Source organism: Solea solea, chromosome 4 (assembly GCF_958295425.1).
Source record: "Solea solea chromosome 4, fSolSol10.1, whole genome shotgun sequence".
Lineage (NCBI taxonomy): Eukaryota > Metazoa > Chordata > Actinopteri > Pleuronectiformes > Soleidae > Solea > Solea solea.
The window spans coordinates 12,887,502-12,903,685 of NC_081137.1; the positions used below are offsets into that span (position 1 = coordinate 12,887,502).

At 38.2% G+C, this 16,184-nt stretch overlaps 1 protein-coding gene across 5 annotated transcripts in view; it reads left to right on the plus strand.

Moving 5' to 3' along the window:
* Positions 1–16,184, plus strand: part of gabra3 (gamma-aminobutyric acid type A receptor subunit alpha3) — a 115,339-nt gene that overhangs the window by 78,264 nt on the left and 20,891 nt on the right. For all 5 annotated transcript variants that reach the window (XM_058628150.1, XM_058628149.1, XM_058628152.1 and 2 more), the window contains one exon: positions 10,443–10,663. In XM_058628150.1, coding sequence (XP_058484133.1) covers positions 10,443–10,663 — 221 coding nt within the window. The remainder of the gene's footprint in view (positions 1–10,442; positions 10,664–16,184) is intronic.

Below are 16,184 nucleotides of genomic sequence, written 5' to 3' on the forward strand. Positions count from 1 at the left end.
GACACTCAGGAGTTTGAGTTCCCTGAATTTTAAGCGAACGGCTGTTTGCTGAAAATGTCACACATTACACAAATGTTTACCCCCCCCAGAGATTGTGCAAATCTTTCAGATCTGCAAGCTTCAGCGCAGCACCTGTGACGGCCTAAATCGCTCCCCGTTTCCTGTGAACAGACCTGTCAAAACGAGGAGACGGGTAACTGTGAATGGATACTGCATGTATGTGCATGTGATAGGACTACATCATCTCTCTGAGCAACAAAACTACACGAGAGGAGGGGAAGGGTGGACGAGATGAGATGCAAATTACTTACCAGAGATCAGCATCAAGAGCAACCCACATTCTGGGTCTTGCAGTGGTCAGACACAACTCTGGTGGAGGTTAGCATTGTTATTGGCCTAGTATTGCAGTTTCACTCCAGTTATGCAGTTATGCTTCCCTCCTGCAGTTATAGTAGGATGATAAAGGCAGATGTGGCGTATTGGGGTCCAAGTGAAGGCTGAACAACTGGCCCTTGGGGTGAGTGAGAAGGAATCGTTTCTGGGACACTTGATGCTGCAGAGATGGGTAATTGGACCACTGGGTGGACGCAATATAAACTATGAGATGCCTGAGGAGAAGAGTGTGCTCTGTCTAGGAAGTTTTCAGTCTTAATCGTTTCTCCTTTAATGCCCCACATTTTAGCCACGCTAACAGAGTGACTTTAGGGAAAGCAATACCAGCCAGTCAGCACTTTGATCCAGACTTAAATACCATAACTGTTGCAGTTATTGCCATAATTCAGACATTAATTGTTCCCAGAGGAGTCCTATTAACTTTAATAAGAGTATTATTATATTTTCCATCTCGTTCCACCAACAAATGTGTGCAAAATAAAATGAAATTAAAAAAAAAGTTCACTTAACCAATGAGATATTGCTGCATCTTCAAGATCTCGCCCAGACAATGTATCCTGCTGACCATAATGTTGTCCTCAAGCCGCATCAGGAATTTTCTTGGGTGAAATGTGTCAACAATGACTGGATGAACTGCCATGGTGTTTGGCACTGTCTTGTTGTAGTAATCCAAGTATAGGAGTTTTGCAAGGCCTTTGCTATGCCAATGGCAATGGGAATTAACTGTATGAATCTTCAAATGACTCAGAATAAACATTTCCTAAATGCCAACTTGTGTGGAAGAACACCAAGTTTCTTCCGTATGACATAAGATATTGCCTTAAGAGTTATTTGTCACGTAAAAATAAATTGTCTCTCTGCAACTGATGCAGGACAAGAACACAGCATTCCGAGTTGTGGGTTGCCATTACCGTTACAATTTGTGACACTTGGCCGCTTAACAGTAAAAGCCGTAGCTGCTCAATATCCGTAAAGCACTTACTTATTATTATCTTTAACGTTAAATTTCACTGCAGGAACGTATGTGATAAGACTCTGTACGTCACGCTGCTCTGTGATGTGATTCTGCTCTGCTGCAGCTGCATGGTGCAGACACAAGCCATGGGAAAATGTTGAAAATATTGCAAGATATTTGCACCAGTGAGAAGGTAATGTAATTAGTGTGTGCCTGAACACTGTAACTGTCAGGGCTGCACATTAGGCCTCAACTCTTTTGGTTTAAATATTTTTTTTATTGCACACCTACAGGCAATTTAGAGTGTCCAATTAACCTCTGCATGTTTTTTTTTGATATGTGGGACATGGGACCGCCAACCTTCTTGCGGTGAGGCATCAGTGCTAGCCACATGCTCCACCGCGTGGACCCAAGTGTGATTTAATTTCTGGCATTGTTTTAAGTCTCTGCTTCAGTTCAACATTGACTGTGTTTTAGGAATCACCACATATCAACTAATGCAGGGATAAATCCTTAATTACAATTAAAGATCTGGAAAAAATAGAATGAATGTATTGACAGCGTTTGCAATTTCATTCAAACACTGTTTAGTTACAGTCACACTCATCATGAATTAATAATTGATATATATATATATATATATATATATATATATATATACATATATCTATTCTATTGTACTCTGTTCTATTCTATTTTCTCGAGAGCCATTTAAAATAATAACCATCATTGAACAACGCTTTTTCTTCCTCTTCTTTTGGCTTCTCCCTCTTGTCCTATCCCGTCTGTCCTCTTCTGCTACACCATCCGTCCTCATGTCCTCCTCCACAATTTCCAAGAACTGTCTCTGTGGTCTTCCTCTTTTCCTCCTGCCCCGGCAGCTCCATCTTCAACATCCTTTGTCCAACATAATCACTATCCCTCCTCTGCACGTGACCAAACCATCTCAACCTTGACTCTCTTACTTTATTTTCAAACTGTTCAGCCTGAGCTGTCCGTGTTGCATATAATGGAAAATGGTCATTGTCATTCTCCTCATGGTTGGAAACCACCTGAGTTTAGTTACACAAGTTTATTATATATTTTATGGTGAGCATGAGACCAGGCTCTATTCTATTGTACTCTATTCTATTCTATTTCCCCGAGAGCCATTTAAAATAACCATCATTTAATAATGTATTTCAGATTTTAAAAAATGAATTAAGATTTTTAAGCCTTTAAGTTATTACATAAACCGTTCACCGCAACATGTTTTTCTTCTTTCTTTTTTTTCGACTGCCGTCGGGTTTTCGCCCTCGCGCTTGTATTTGTGGTATTGTCTGAAGTGTGACACAGTTGAAGTGCTCGAACATGTTTATGGCTCAGAGCTGCACAAGCCACAGAACAATGAAGATAATTGGAGTCGGTGTGGGATTCACAGCTCATTGCATGTCTCACACAGGTTGGAAAGGTGAACGCAACACGAGATGAGAAGCGAGAACGAATAATTGACAACCGGAGAGCGAGAAGGAGTTTGTAATTAAGGCATTAATCAAGTCTTTGACTAATCATTACAAAGCCCAGAGTGTAAAGTTCAAAAGGGCCGATCAAATGAATGCGCTGCAAACCTCCGAGCAGCAATGCTCACCATGTTGGCTAACTAGATGTGATCAATGGTCGACTGTGCTGTCAAAAACTAGATTTCATAACGCACTTTATACCAGGTAATTGTGCGTTATGAAATCTAGTTTTCATCAGTCATGTGGGAAAACGTAATATTTGTATGAGGACAGAGACACTAAATCAAACCAGTGAAACCTGTCCTTCAGTGTAACACAAACAAACAAACAAACAAAATGCTCATGAACATTAGACAAGCAAGTTTTCATCATCATTTAATCTGTCAAATGTGTTTTTTTTAACATAAAATGTAAGGAAAATACATGTTAATGATGGTTTCCTAATCCCTCCACATAACATCCTCAAACTAAATAGATTATGTTATATTATATTACTATATGTTTATTTATAGGTGGTATTTCATTTAGTAAGTAATTATTAATCCTTTCAACTATTGCAGCACTGTTGGACAATGAATTACTTCTGTGCCTTCAGGGCATATTAATAATTGTTAGTTTTGTATTCTAACTGGAAAAAAATAAAGAGATCATAGTTTATTAAGGTGATTTATGTCAAATATGTACAACAGTGATCTTTAGCTTTTAAAATGTTGAACTGCAATCCCAGTTCAAAAGACTGCATGAGCACAGTTCAAGTGGGTTGCCAGGTTTGAGATATTGCAGACATTAGATGCTGCACTTGTACCCAGCATGTTCTTGCACAAACACATACATAACTGTCCCACAGTCTGATTTATTTTTATAAACAGTGAAGCTGTTCATTTTGGTTTGTGTGATTGAAAGTGCGAGTGTGTCTGCTTGAGAGCAGCATCGGATTATCACATTATGAGAGGACGACAACGGGGCGACAATAACAGACTGTAAAAACTTTGTGTTTGTTAAATATTCACTGACAAAGTGAAACGAGGGAGGGGGAGAGAGTGTTCGCTAGCCTTGGTGGAAGTTACCACCTTCGCCTTCCTGTGTGAGAAAAGAATCCACACATGACTGAACATAAAGCGAGCATAGAATGACGAGAATTGAAAAACTGCATGGATTTGTGTTTGCATGGCCAGGAGGGGGGAACGGAGGGGGGAGAGTCAGCGGTGAGTTTTTACAGCAGTGAGGATAAAGTGGTCGACAATGGATGGATGAATGTTTACAGTGGTGTTGGAAAAATATGTTCTCTGAAACTGTAGGGGAGCTCTGTGCAGTAAAAGCAAGACCAGACCAAAACATAAACACAATTTACAGCCTGCAAATACAGCCTGAAACTTTATTTTGTGAATTTACTGGCCATTATGAGTGCAGCTAATATTTAAATTTAACATGTTTCCTTAATGTTTTCACAAGAGTCTGTTCAAAGTCTGATATATGTAAGTTATTTTCACATTCCCAGCGCTCACATTGTGTAGGTATCAAATGCACTCGCATTTCCCAAATTCGGATTGATTTAATTGATTGTTACGCCCCAAAACACACATAATCCAGACAGACAATGCAACCCCCTTTGCGCCATGTGCCCCTCTTTGCACTGAGATTACGCCACGATGTCGATCTGTGGATCGACATAAAAAGAGACATCATGTTAAATATTGGTTTAATGATTATTATTTCTTTACAAACGTTTAGTTGCGGCCCTTTGGTTGCTTCATTTATCCCAGTGTGGCCCTCTGGAAAAAATGTTGCCCACTCCTGCACTCACTGTGTCGGCTGAGATTGGTACAGCAACCCCGTGAACCCTCATGTGGAGGATAAAGTGGTAGAAAATGGATGGATGTTTCCTTCATCTCTCATGACACATTATGACTATTTAACACAAGTGGCCTCAAACTCAAAATGACCTGGGGGCCAGTGAACTTCTAGTCTGGTCAGGAGGTGGCCAGTCAAGTGAAAAAAAAAGTCTGGGCAAAATTACATTTTTAGTGATTAGAATTTAAAATCATAATGTAAAAAATGGAATCATCTATCATGATGTTAAAATTAAAAATATTAAGAATGATATTGCACACCATTTCAAAGTAAAAGTGTTTGTTTCACAATTAAAAAGCATCAAAACATTAAATCAAAACAACATGTAGACCATTGTAATTAAAATACTAGACAAGCTTACTTTAATAATGTGTTATGTTTAACCTAATGTATTATTTTTATTGTTATAAAAATATTGTTCACTGTTGGTCAGTTTTCATTATAATTGTAAAATAAGTGTAGGGCCCCAGGACATCGACTGGGGTCGTTTGAGATTTGATTTAATAACTTAAATATTTTAATAACTTAAATATCACCTATAAAACTTGCAGCTATAGATCAAGCGGATAATACAGTGAAATACAGCGAGGACTCTGTGGATGGTGTGTAAAAAACACAAGGGATGATGACATGTCCAGATCTGTTGGGTGAAAAGAAATTAAAACTATAAAATGAGATGGAAGAAATGGTCAGAACTTAATTAGCTCATTAATTTAGGATTAAAGGCTGCATTAATATTGTATCAGATCTTAGACACAACCTTCCTGTTATTATCATAGAACCAGACAATGTCATTTGTTAACATCTAGGCTCATTTAGCCGAGTCTACTCTACATCCTACTTTAACTACCAACTTATCAGCAATTTTCTTTCCTCATTTCCTTTCATTCTTATCATTCTTATCCTCCCTCCCGCAGCACTGCTGTCGGCCACCTCTCTCCACCACTCTTCCTCACACACAAAGGAGAGGTTTCTTTGTGTCTCTGACCTGTTTGTTCTTTCTCTATTTTCTTATGATCCCTGTTCTTATTGGTTTGCAAGTTATTTTCTATCAAAACAATACTGTGACAGTCCCGCAGTATCTACTGCCAGGGTTCAGTTCTGTGACATGTTTGTTGATGCTGTATGGCAGCTGGCATTTGTCATACTGCTTCCTTCCTCTGTGAGACAGAATCACATAAACTTTGTTTATTGTCGCCTGGCTTTACGTTGCAAGAAAGACCAGCTTGATTAGACATGATGTATATTAAAAATACAAAAATGCTCCTAACAGGCTTTTTTGTTGTTGTTGTTTTCAATGTTTGTACAAGCAGTCAGGTTTGATTTAGCTGATGATTAGCACTGATGCAGTGCTGAAATAGGCAAACGTTTAAATTTTGCACTTGCGAGTATAGTATAGTAAAGTATTGTCACACTCTAGAGTAATACATTTTTAGGTGTGTTAGAAGCTCATGGACGGGAAAATTCTAATTAACATAGCAGTATTGATGTAGCCTAAGTATCCCTTCATAATTAAACAATTCATTGCACCAACAAATGGAAATACACCGAGACATGGCCATGCAGCATGCTAAGCCAAACTGGGAGCATATATAGCTGCATATATAGCTGGAGAGCAGATATAGCTGTACTGTAGTTGCAGGAGCTGAGGAGTCGGGAGATAATTCTCAGTGGGTCTGACCCCATTTACAGTACATGCTGTCTTTTGATCAGCTGTTAATCTAAAGTTATTGATTCCAGCAGCAGCTTGGAAGTCATTTATCAAGCTAAACATTTGCCTGTTCTGGCTTTTCAAATGAGGATCTGCTGCTTTAGTGCCTTTTATATCAACGTAAACTGCTGATATTTTTACTACTGTATTAAACAAAACTAGACAATTTAAAGACTCTGGAAAGCAGCCATTCTGTGATTTAAAAAAAATATATGGATAGATCTTTTTTATTTTCATTATTATTGGAGAAGTTCTGGTTTTGGTCTTGGTGAACCAGTGCTAGAGGACTCAACGTATTCCATCCAAGGACAACTAATGCTTGTCATTCCCCTCTCTCCTCTCCCCACATATCATGCATCTCTGCCCTCTGCTTTCTAATAAAGGCATGGTGCCAGAAAAGAGCATATAGGCTTATAAAAGAATAAATCTGGGGCAGTGTCATTCAGGTGCCATTAAAGTGTTTTAAAACGTCATTTAAATTACATTTGTCTACTACTGTAAATCCATTCTTGAGCCTCACTGCTATAAAAAGAGATCTAAAATATATGGTTGGGCAGTTCTACTCTGTCTCCTCTGTCAAGGAGAAATCAATCAGTCAGTCCCCAGAGGAACATGAGCTGGCACTCAAACCCATTGTGCCATTTTGCCTTGTCTGAAAATTGACTATGCTTTTTTTTTTTTTTTTTTTTTTTTTTCCAGATTCCTGTCTTTCAATTTATATTCATTTCCAGTGTTTACAGGAGATTTCACTTCCAAGGATGGGAAATCATTGCACCGCCCAGCTGGGCCAAGCACACCATTATCTATTTAGGTTGTACACTGAATAGAATGAGATTTGGCATCTCATAAAGGAAAAGTCAAGAGGAATTAAGTGAATAGCATAAAGGCAACCGGCGATGATATTAGAATGGCCCTAGCTTTTTCTGTGCCAGGGTTGAACAAAAATTTTTTGGAGTGTTAACCAGAAGGGTTAAGACAAACCATAAACAGGAACGCTGAGCAATAGATCACCACACAGTTTGTGTCCTTCTCAGACTATGTTAAAGAGCAAAAAAAATAAAAAATGCACTTGTTTAGCATTTCTTTTTGCAGTAGATTTAAAGGAATAGTTTCTTTTTACTGACTCATACAGTGATCAGCACTGACCATACCCCTACACTGAGGAAAAAGCTTGAGACACTGAGTCTTTCAGGGAAAATGTGACAGCCTGTGGGGACACGTGTTTGCAGGTTCTTTTTGACAGCTCACGCTCCCATACCAATGTACATAGAAAGAAATCAGCATTTTTAGCTTCCGGGGATGTCATGTTTGTGTCAGGTAAATCTGAACCAAACTTTTTAAAAAGTGGAATTTGCAAAAAATATCACATTAAAATGTACTGGCGGAGGCAGCAGTGAGTCAATAACTCCCATGAGCCGTGATACAGAATCGCCTCTTTTATTGATGAACTTTTGATGCAAGAAGTTACTGGTTTACAAAGCAAAACAAACTTCAGTTTATGGAAGGAAAAGCCTATTTAATGGCAAGATGTAGACTTAGAGCTTGCTTTTTATTTGATGAGCCAGCTATGTTTTCAGTAACTGATCCTCCATGTCGCAAGCTGGTTCACGGCATGGGGGGGCATGTTCCTTGCCGACCGCCGGCGCTGTGTATAACAGTATTTCATCCAACCACACAACACCTAAACTATCCTTTTATATGCACTGTTGCAGAGCAGACGGTAGAATTGTTTCCAGGTGACTCGAGCTAAAAAGCCCAATCACATCAATTAACAGACACCCATGTGGTGCAGTTTAGAGAAGCCCTGTTGATGTGTTGAGCGGAAGCTGTGCACCTCTCCCGCTGAGGATGATGGCTTCCTGTGGTTTGAACCTCTGAGAAATGACTTTATCACTTTTTTTCCCCAGCCAGTTACAGCCGAGTGATAAACACCTGCCGATCCCCGGGCCATCCACTGTATGGGCAAAACTCACAAAAGAATGTTGGAATCAAACACGCGCGCTGTGCTTTTATTGATCACCAATAATGTGCACTGTTGTGGGGGATAGAGACAGCATCCTTCCCCCTTACTCTGTTCAGACAGCTGCAGCGAGTCTGCACCACTGCTGTGTATGCAGCTGATGAGGGAAGGTTGTTGCTAGGACACCGCAACAGAGTCTTACTGAATGAATAACACGAGATGAATTCTCTCTGACTGGCTGTTTCCCGTTCATTTTATTTACTTTTCATGCATCGATGACAATACAAAAATACTTTGCTGCATTTGAATAAAAAATGAAACCGATGTATCGCAACGTGTTTTTCTTCGAGGCTTATTTGTGTCTCATTCCTTTGTTTGAAGTTTGAAGGTAAAACTTTGATGAACAGAGTTGTAATCTCCCGACAAACATTAACAAACAAAACACTGTATAACCTACTCTTTTTATATCCTTATTCTGTTAAAGCTCTCAGTGAGTTATGCTTCCTACAGACTATAGTGCGATTTCAGCAGTCTTATAAGCTCATTATAAATCACACTGCGCGATATGGATATACTAAATTTGGCCAGAGAACATCAAGTATGATGCATGCAGACGCTATGATGCTGACACCTATTGAATAGTAGGTCACTATATAAGTCACCAGCTACGTCATCAGCCACTATAGTAGCAATGCAATACGCTGCTACGCAAGTTACCTACGTCATCAGCCGCTATAGTAGCAACGTCATCTGCTGCTACGCAAGTTACCTACGTCATCAGCTGCTACGCAAGTTACCTACGTCATCAGCTGCTACGCAAGTTACCTACGTCATCTGCTGCTACGCAAGTTACCTACGTCATCAGCTGCTACGCAAGTTACCTACGTCATCAGCTGCTACGCAAGTTACCTACGTCATCAGCTGCGATGCAAGTTGGCAACTTCATCAGCATGCATTAGTTGTAAACAGTAGAGTAAGATGCATCAAACTCTGGCACTTGTTTGTGTGTGGCGATCCAACATTTTATCCTTCATACCAACATCCATGTATGTTTTGCCCCCACTGATTAATGCATCTTTTCCTGTTGCATTTTCTTTGGCTAGTCAGTAGATATAGCACATATTCTGACAGAATGAAGGAATTGAAATGAAGGAATGACTACAGAACAAAACATGTTCAGTTCGACACTTAAAATACCACAAAGGAAGGTAGGACAGGAAGTCAGTTGGATGCTATTTTAATCTAACACTCGTTAAGGTCTTGGTGGTTATAAGTGTGCAAAACGTGCCGTTTTTTAAACCTGATATTTGAAATGCATTTCTTTTAATTTTCATTAAATGTAGGCCTAATGTCAGTATTATTTGCATTTTAGGCTCTGTAGTTTTACTTATGTTAATTACATTTTTTTTTTTATAAACAAGTCAGTTGTATGGGACCACGAAGCAGTCCTTACATTGTATGAGTAATACAGTGTTTCTGTTACAGATGAAAACTCTAGTTGTTGTAACACAAAAATACTCTAGTTTTGGGATCAATAAAGTACATGTATCTATCTATATATCTGTCTTTCTTGTAAGTTTGGAGATTGTTTAGTTTTTTTTTCCTGATGTCATCGCTTAAACAATACTTTTAAAACAGTGCATAAACTGTGCAAGAAAATGTGAACAGCACACAGTAGTTGTACCACATTTTTAGGTCTAAGACGTTGAACTTGAAACTGGTCAGTCAGCGTTTCTCTCAGACCTGTACTTTCCTGGGGTGGCAGAGCAAAGAAGGTGATGCAATGAAAGAGCAGGTAACGAAACAGGCTTCGAAATAAGGAAATGAAATTGTGTTATGAACTGGTCAGGTAGATGGTATAGGAAGTAACCACAAACCCTTGTATTATTATTTTTTTTTTTTTCTCAATCCACAGCAAATCATTCAGAGGGTTTTTAGGTCACTATTAAAAATATATTTCCAGTAGTTGGATTTCCCTTAGTTTGGACTTTGCATATTCATATTCACCTCAGTTATTTATCAGTAAAATGCCTTCAACTTATGTGAGCTGTACCATGCACTCTCTCTCCTCAGGAGTACACCATTGATGTCTTCTTCCGTCAGAGTTGGCGAGATGAGAGGCTCAAGTTTGATGGTCCCATGCAAGTTTTACCCCTCAACAACCTCCTGGCCAGTAAAATCTGGACTCCTGATACCTTTTTTCACAACGGAAAGAAATCTGTGGCTCACAACATGACAACTCCTAACAAACTGCTACGACTCGTTGACAACGGCACACTCCTCTACACAATGAGGTGAGTCACTTTTTAGACTTATTCACACTGCTGACACGTCTTCTTTGTTGGATATTGTACATCTACAACAATACTAGTATGAGGCTGTCCTAGGCCTCAGCTATGTTAACGGGTTAACGCTGACACTTTTGGATCAAAGCAATAACTTTCAGCAGTGTAATGAAAACTGGCTCATTCTTTCTTTCTTTCTTTCTTTCTTTCTTTCTTTCTTTCCGGGACTGAACATATAGTAAGCTATGAGCCTACTACTGAAATAAGACAAAACCAAGCCAGTTCTAAGGCAGGGTTTCTGCCTTAGAACTGCCTCAACAAGACTACCTGTCAAGCCAAGATTTTCTATAACAAAATGACAAAAAAACGCCAAATATCTGATTGCTTTAAATCAATAATTCATTTATATTTATGCATTCATAGGAGGGAATGAATTCCGTCCATCAGTGAGATGTAAAAAAAACATCCTTAAAGTGTGACTACAGTGTTCTTCTGTCATATCAGCTGGTAAAGCTTAGACAACATAAGTTTCTCTTGACAATAGTCTCTGTGATTCTTAACACGGTCTGACATTTCATATCCAAAATTACTTTAAAGTTCAAATTCAAACCTTAAAAACCCATTCATATTTAAAACATACAGCCTAGAAGTGCACGATTCAGCAGAGGGCACTGTGTTCATAGCGCCATTCGTATAATATCTTCAAAAAAGTCAAACTTCATATTTGGAAAAAGTGCACGCTTATACCTAAGCATCATTTACATTGCAGATGTCTGTAATCAGGGACATAAATAGTAACCATGCAACAGCATATCAGGGAAAGTCAGCACAGAATAGTTCAAATATAGTTTTTGCAGCCTTACTATTTGCTTTACAAGTTTGTAGTGAGTAAAAAAAAAAGTTAATATCAGAACAGCTACCCCTGAGGCAGCCAGACCTCATCAGTTTCAGCTCAGTCTTGCAAGGTGCACATACGAGCCCTAGCATGCTAAACCACCAAGTTTGCAAAGCCAATTTTATGTCCTCCTGTAGTAGGAATGTCAGCAGTTTTTCGTTTCATTTGGTTGAAAAACCAAAGTCCGGGGACAAGGTGATATTTTGACCTGATGATAGTGCTAGATAAAAACTTAAAAAAAAAAAGCAATCACCAAAGTTATTACAATTCATGCTGAGTGAAGTATGAATAGCTGTACCAAAATTTCACAGCAATTCATCTTACAAGCCCATATGTCAACCTCAAAAACCTTGGTGCTCAAGGGATTAAAACTGTAGTTGTGGGGAGCTGATGCAGCAGCTGTTAGATTCATTTCATCACTCAGTGTCAGACTTGGAGCCACTCACGCTCAGAAAATAATATCCACTTGATAAAAGTATTTCCACTATGTCAGTGCTGTGTCCAAAATGCTCTGTGAAAAGCAGAATCAGCTACCAAAACAGTAAAAGTAAGGGAATATATACATGTCAGACAAAACTTGTGTTATCCATGTATCTGTCAGTCTGGTAGTAGTCTCTGTAGCTGGGTGTCAGACTCTTAAAATGGCTATAAAAGAAGTATTTTTCATGATGTCACCCGTGAGGTCACTATTGATTTTTAAGGGTGAAAATTAAATTGAGAGAGTTTCATTTTGTGGTTTCCACATCCAGGGGTCAGTTCTGCCAAGGCTGCGAAAGACATTCAATGTCTAATGGAGTGTTGCAAGGACACTTATATTTCAAATCCAACTGAATTTGTGTGAAAAGATGATAAAGAGATTGCCTAATGAAGCAGAGGAAGATTAACCACCCAGAGACAAAAATTTTAAGTGAGCTGGTTCCATTTTCTCAGCTACGAGGGGACATTTTACAGACCCTGGCTCTGTCTCCTCCCATCATGTGGAGACACACATCACCGCTCTGCATGGAGGCTCCACAGCAAGGTTATTATAGTTAACGAAAACGAAATAGAGAAAACGTCAATTGAAAAAAACATTTAACTGAAAAAAATAAAAACTGGTTTAACAAGTTTTTTTAAAAACGATAACCAAACTGAAACTGAATTGTGTGTTTATAAAACTCCAATTGTAGGAAAAATGTGCTTAGATTTTGTCTTTGTAAATTTATTTCATACATAATGCTTTTTGGTTCCTATGAAATGTATTTATTTTTTCTCTGCCGGCAATTTTGAAAGGTTTTATTTGAGACGCAATACTCACCTTTTTGAATCTTACACCTGGCAAATACTCCATATTTCAAAAGATCCTAATCCTAATACAAAATTAAACTGAAACTAAGCATTTACAACAAAAACCTAATAAAAAATACCAAACCCGCTCTAATTATGGTTTTTAATTATGATCAAAACGATGCAGACCGCTGCTCAATACACGACACATCCAGCACATTCAAGGTGCATTCAATGAACCTTGTAATTGTATTACTTTTGCAAACACACATTCAGATTTTTATTTGTATCAATGCTGTCATTTGTAAAACATTCAGTTCTTTTATCTTTTTAATATTGTAATTAATAAATGTACACGTTTTTCCTCTTCTGATGTTTTTGATGTGCCTTTAGAAATCCGCCATTGGTCGTCCTCATTTATGTTACATTTACAATTCAAAAGCTGTGCTTTATTTATGGTACTAAGCGCATATTATTTCTTTTAAATGATTCCCCTTTCAACTGTCACTGTACAAAATGCATGTCTCGTCTAAGGCACTAGAAATGTTGCAGATACGGATAATTTATGTTTCTCTGAGCTCATCTCAGGTTATTATGTGCGTTAAGAAAGAAATCCATCCGTTTTTATATGACGTTAAGTGTGAAGTACATCACCGCAGTACCCCGTGTTGACTGGCACTCCTTAATAAACAGCTGCTCAAATCCATTTAATCAGCACGTCTACAGCATCTGAACTGACAAATCCTGCGAAAGCCTCCACTCTGCAGGATTGCATCATTATTTTGGATCCAGGGAACTTGTATTGTCTGCCAGTGCTGCTGCAGTCCTGTGCTTGGTTTCCCCTGACAGAGAATTCACAATTGATGATAAACTTAAAATACTCCCAGAAGACAGCAGTCTATGTATTTATTTATTTATTTTTTTACTTCGAACTCCTCGCATGAATTTATTCATCCCCAAACTGCTTTTCAAGCTGTTAAAAAAATAAACACAATGCAGACACGTTTTGCAAAATCCATTTCAGAGTAATGAAAGCAATTTTTCAATAAAATCCAGATCCACTGTGTCCCATAACGCACAACTCACTCACTGCTGTGCAACCACAGTTGGTGCAAATCTGTCTTTAAGGGGACTAATTAAACTACTGCTGAATTCTGAACATAACATATGCATAAAAGAAATATAAATTTACACAAATTTACACTCCATAATAATGTTTCGGTATACTGTAGTGTAAATCAAGTAAGGTAAGCTTTAAAAATCCATTTAAACAGAGTTCATCAGAATGCTATCTCATATGGTTGTTCCACAGCAATAACTACTCTGAAGTCCCTTCAGTGGAATGATGGCTACATCAGCACTGGCAACAATTTCCTTTACAACCCTTAAAAAAAAAATGTTTCTGCTTATATTTCACATATACCAGGCTGAAATATCAAACCGAAAATAATCAAGTTTGCATGAAGTATAGTGAAAATAATTAATATATTGTGTTTATTTAGACTGAAATGAAGGTGCATCATGACAAAAACTTTTAAGGGTTAAATTAAAAAAAAATCATTAATATTTGATATGTATGGAAAGGTCCGGTGTTGGATTAAAAAAATAAAATTAAAAAATTATTCAATTTTTATAATATTTATAGCTTAATTTTTTATGAACACATTTTGATGCTCTAGGTGTGTTAACGTAACTTTTTTGAAGGCGCATCTAAGGCTTAAGAGCTAACTGCAGCATTATGCCACATTTTGTTGTAGCACAAAGTTAAGAAGTTACTTGTCTCTGATTACGTAGGTAAGTAATTCCACTTCTGGCGTGTGTGTATACAGCTTTTAGGACTAGTGCAGCTCAAGAATGAGATGAATTTTGTCAATTAGCTGTCAGTGGAAGTGCTTTGAGATATGCAGGAGTGTGTTTCCCACATGTGATTTATGTCGTACTTTGTTAATATGTGTAGTTACTGAGACACTTATCAGTAATGAGGCAGCACTAGAGAGCAGTCAAGAGGGTGGAAAACAATGGGCGCACAGGGTTGTTACAAGTGCAGCACACGGCTAATTAGAAACAGTTAAGTCTGACTTTGGAAGTGGTCTGCAATACGTTTTCTATATCATATAATCTCCATTGAATGCCATGCCAAAAAATCTATACAAATGTGAGCATCTAGATTCAGTTTATCCATGAAGTTATACATTAATTATTGCTCACAAACCAATATGTACTTGCTCCGATTTTCTGCTCCAGTCCCAGTTGCTCAAATAACCCATCTTTGGATTTATGCCTGGTCTATAAATGTTTTAAGTGAGTTACAGTAACCCTGTTTGTGGTCCATTTAATAGCAAGTCAGTCCACAGTAGGGTGTTTTAATGGGCTGCAGTTTTGTTTGAACTCAGCAAATTTAAATCCCTGTGCTGATTAAACATTTATGAGTGACATAATAATATGCACAATTTCTCTATTTATTTAGGGCACGTTGTGGTTCTGCTTTCTGGCCAAATGAAATATCTAGTGTTCTCAAGAGATTAGGTCAGTCAGCTGAGATTTAATTACCACTGACGGAATGCCCAGCCCACTATTTCTTTTTAATATACAGTTTCTGACTATAAAATAAGTTGGAGTTTTAAAAATTTAAGAGATATTTCATGTTTTTTGGTTGTTGTTTTTTTAAGTATGGTTGCATGAGGCACTGACACATAGTCAATGCCAAAGAAGTCAACTCCACTGTGCATGCTCCCAGTGTGCTGCCGTTTACTACAACCAGCCTGAGACATGGATTCTTGCTCTCCCTGAAAAATACACCTTAGCCACTTAACTGTAGGGTCACATTGTAAAATCAATGTCTGCTTAAGTTTACTTTTGTCTTAAGAATGTGCTCCACAATTTATCTCACAGCGAGACAGCCCTATTATCATTGTGTACTCCCCGCACCAAACTCCGCTGAGAAAATCATCAGTGATTTTACATCACTGCACACAGAAGTTGTTGTTCCAGTGCTGCCTTCATCAGCGAGTTTAAATGTGTTATTTTGTGATTATAGTTAAATGATGAGGAATGAATTCCATTAAAGATTATGTCCCGGTGCTCTTTATTCAAGCATATGTTCAAGTCGCTCTTCCAAAGAGAAGGAACAGTCACTTTAAAGTGACTTTGGTGTCACAATGGATTCCAGCACTTTGATTTTGCCAGAGATGATGTCAGTGTCTGGAGGCATGATAAGAACTCTGACAGTTGTGGGAGAAAATTCTAATCTTTAGCCAACTTTAAGTTTAATGACTCACATATTCTCAATATAAACAGCCATAACTTAGGATAAGACACAAACTAGGTGCCTTTCAAGGTTCCCTCACCAGATACCAAAGCACCAGGCAT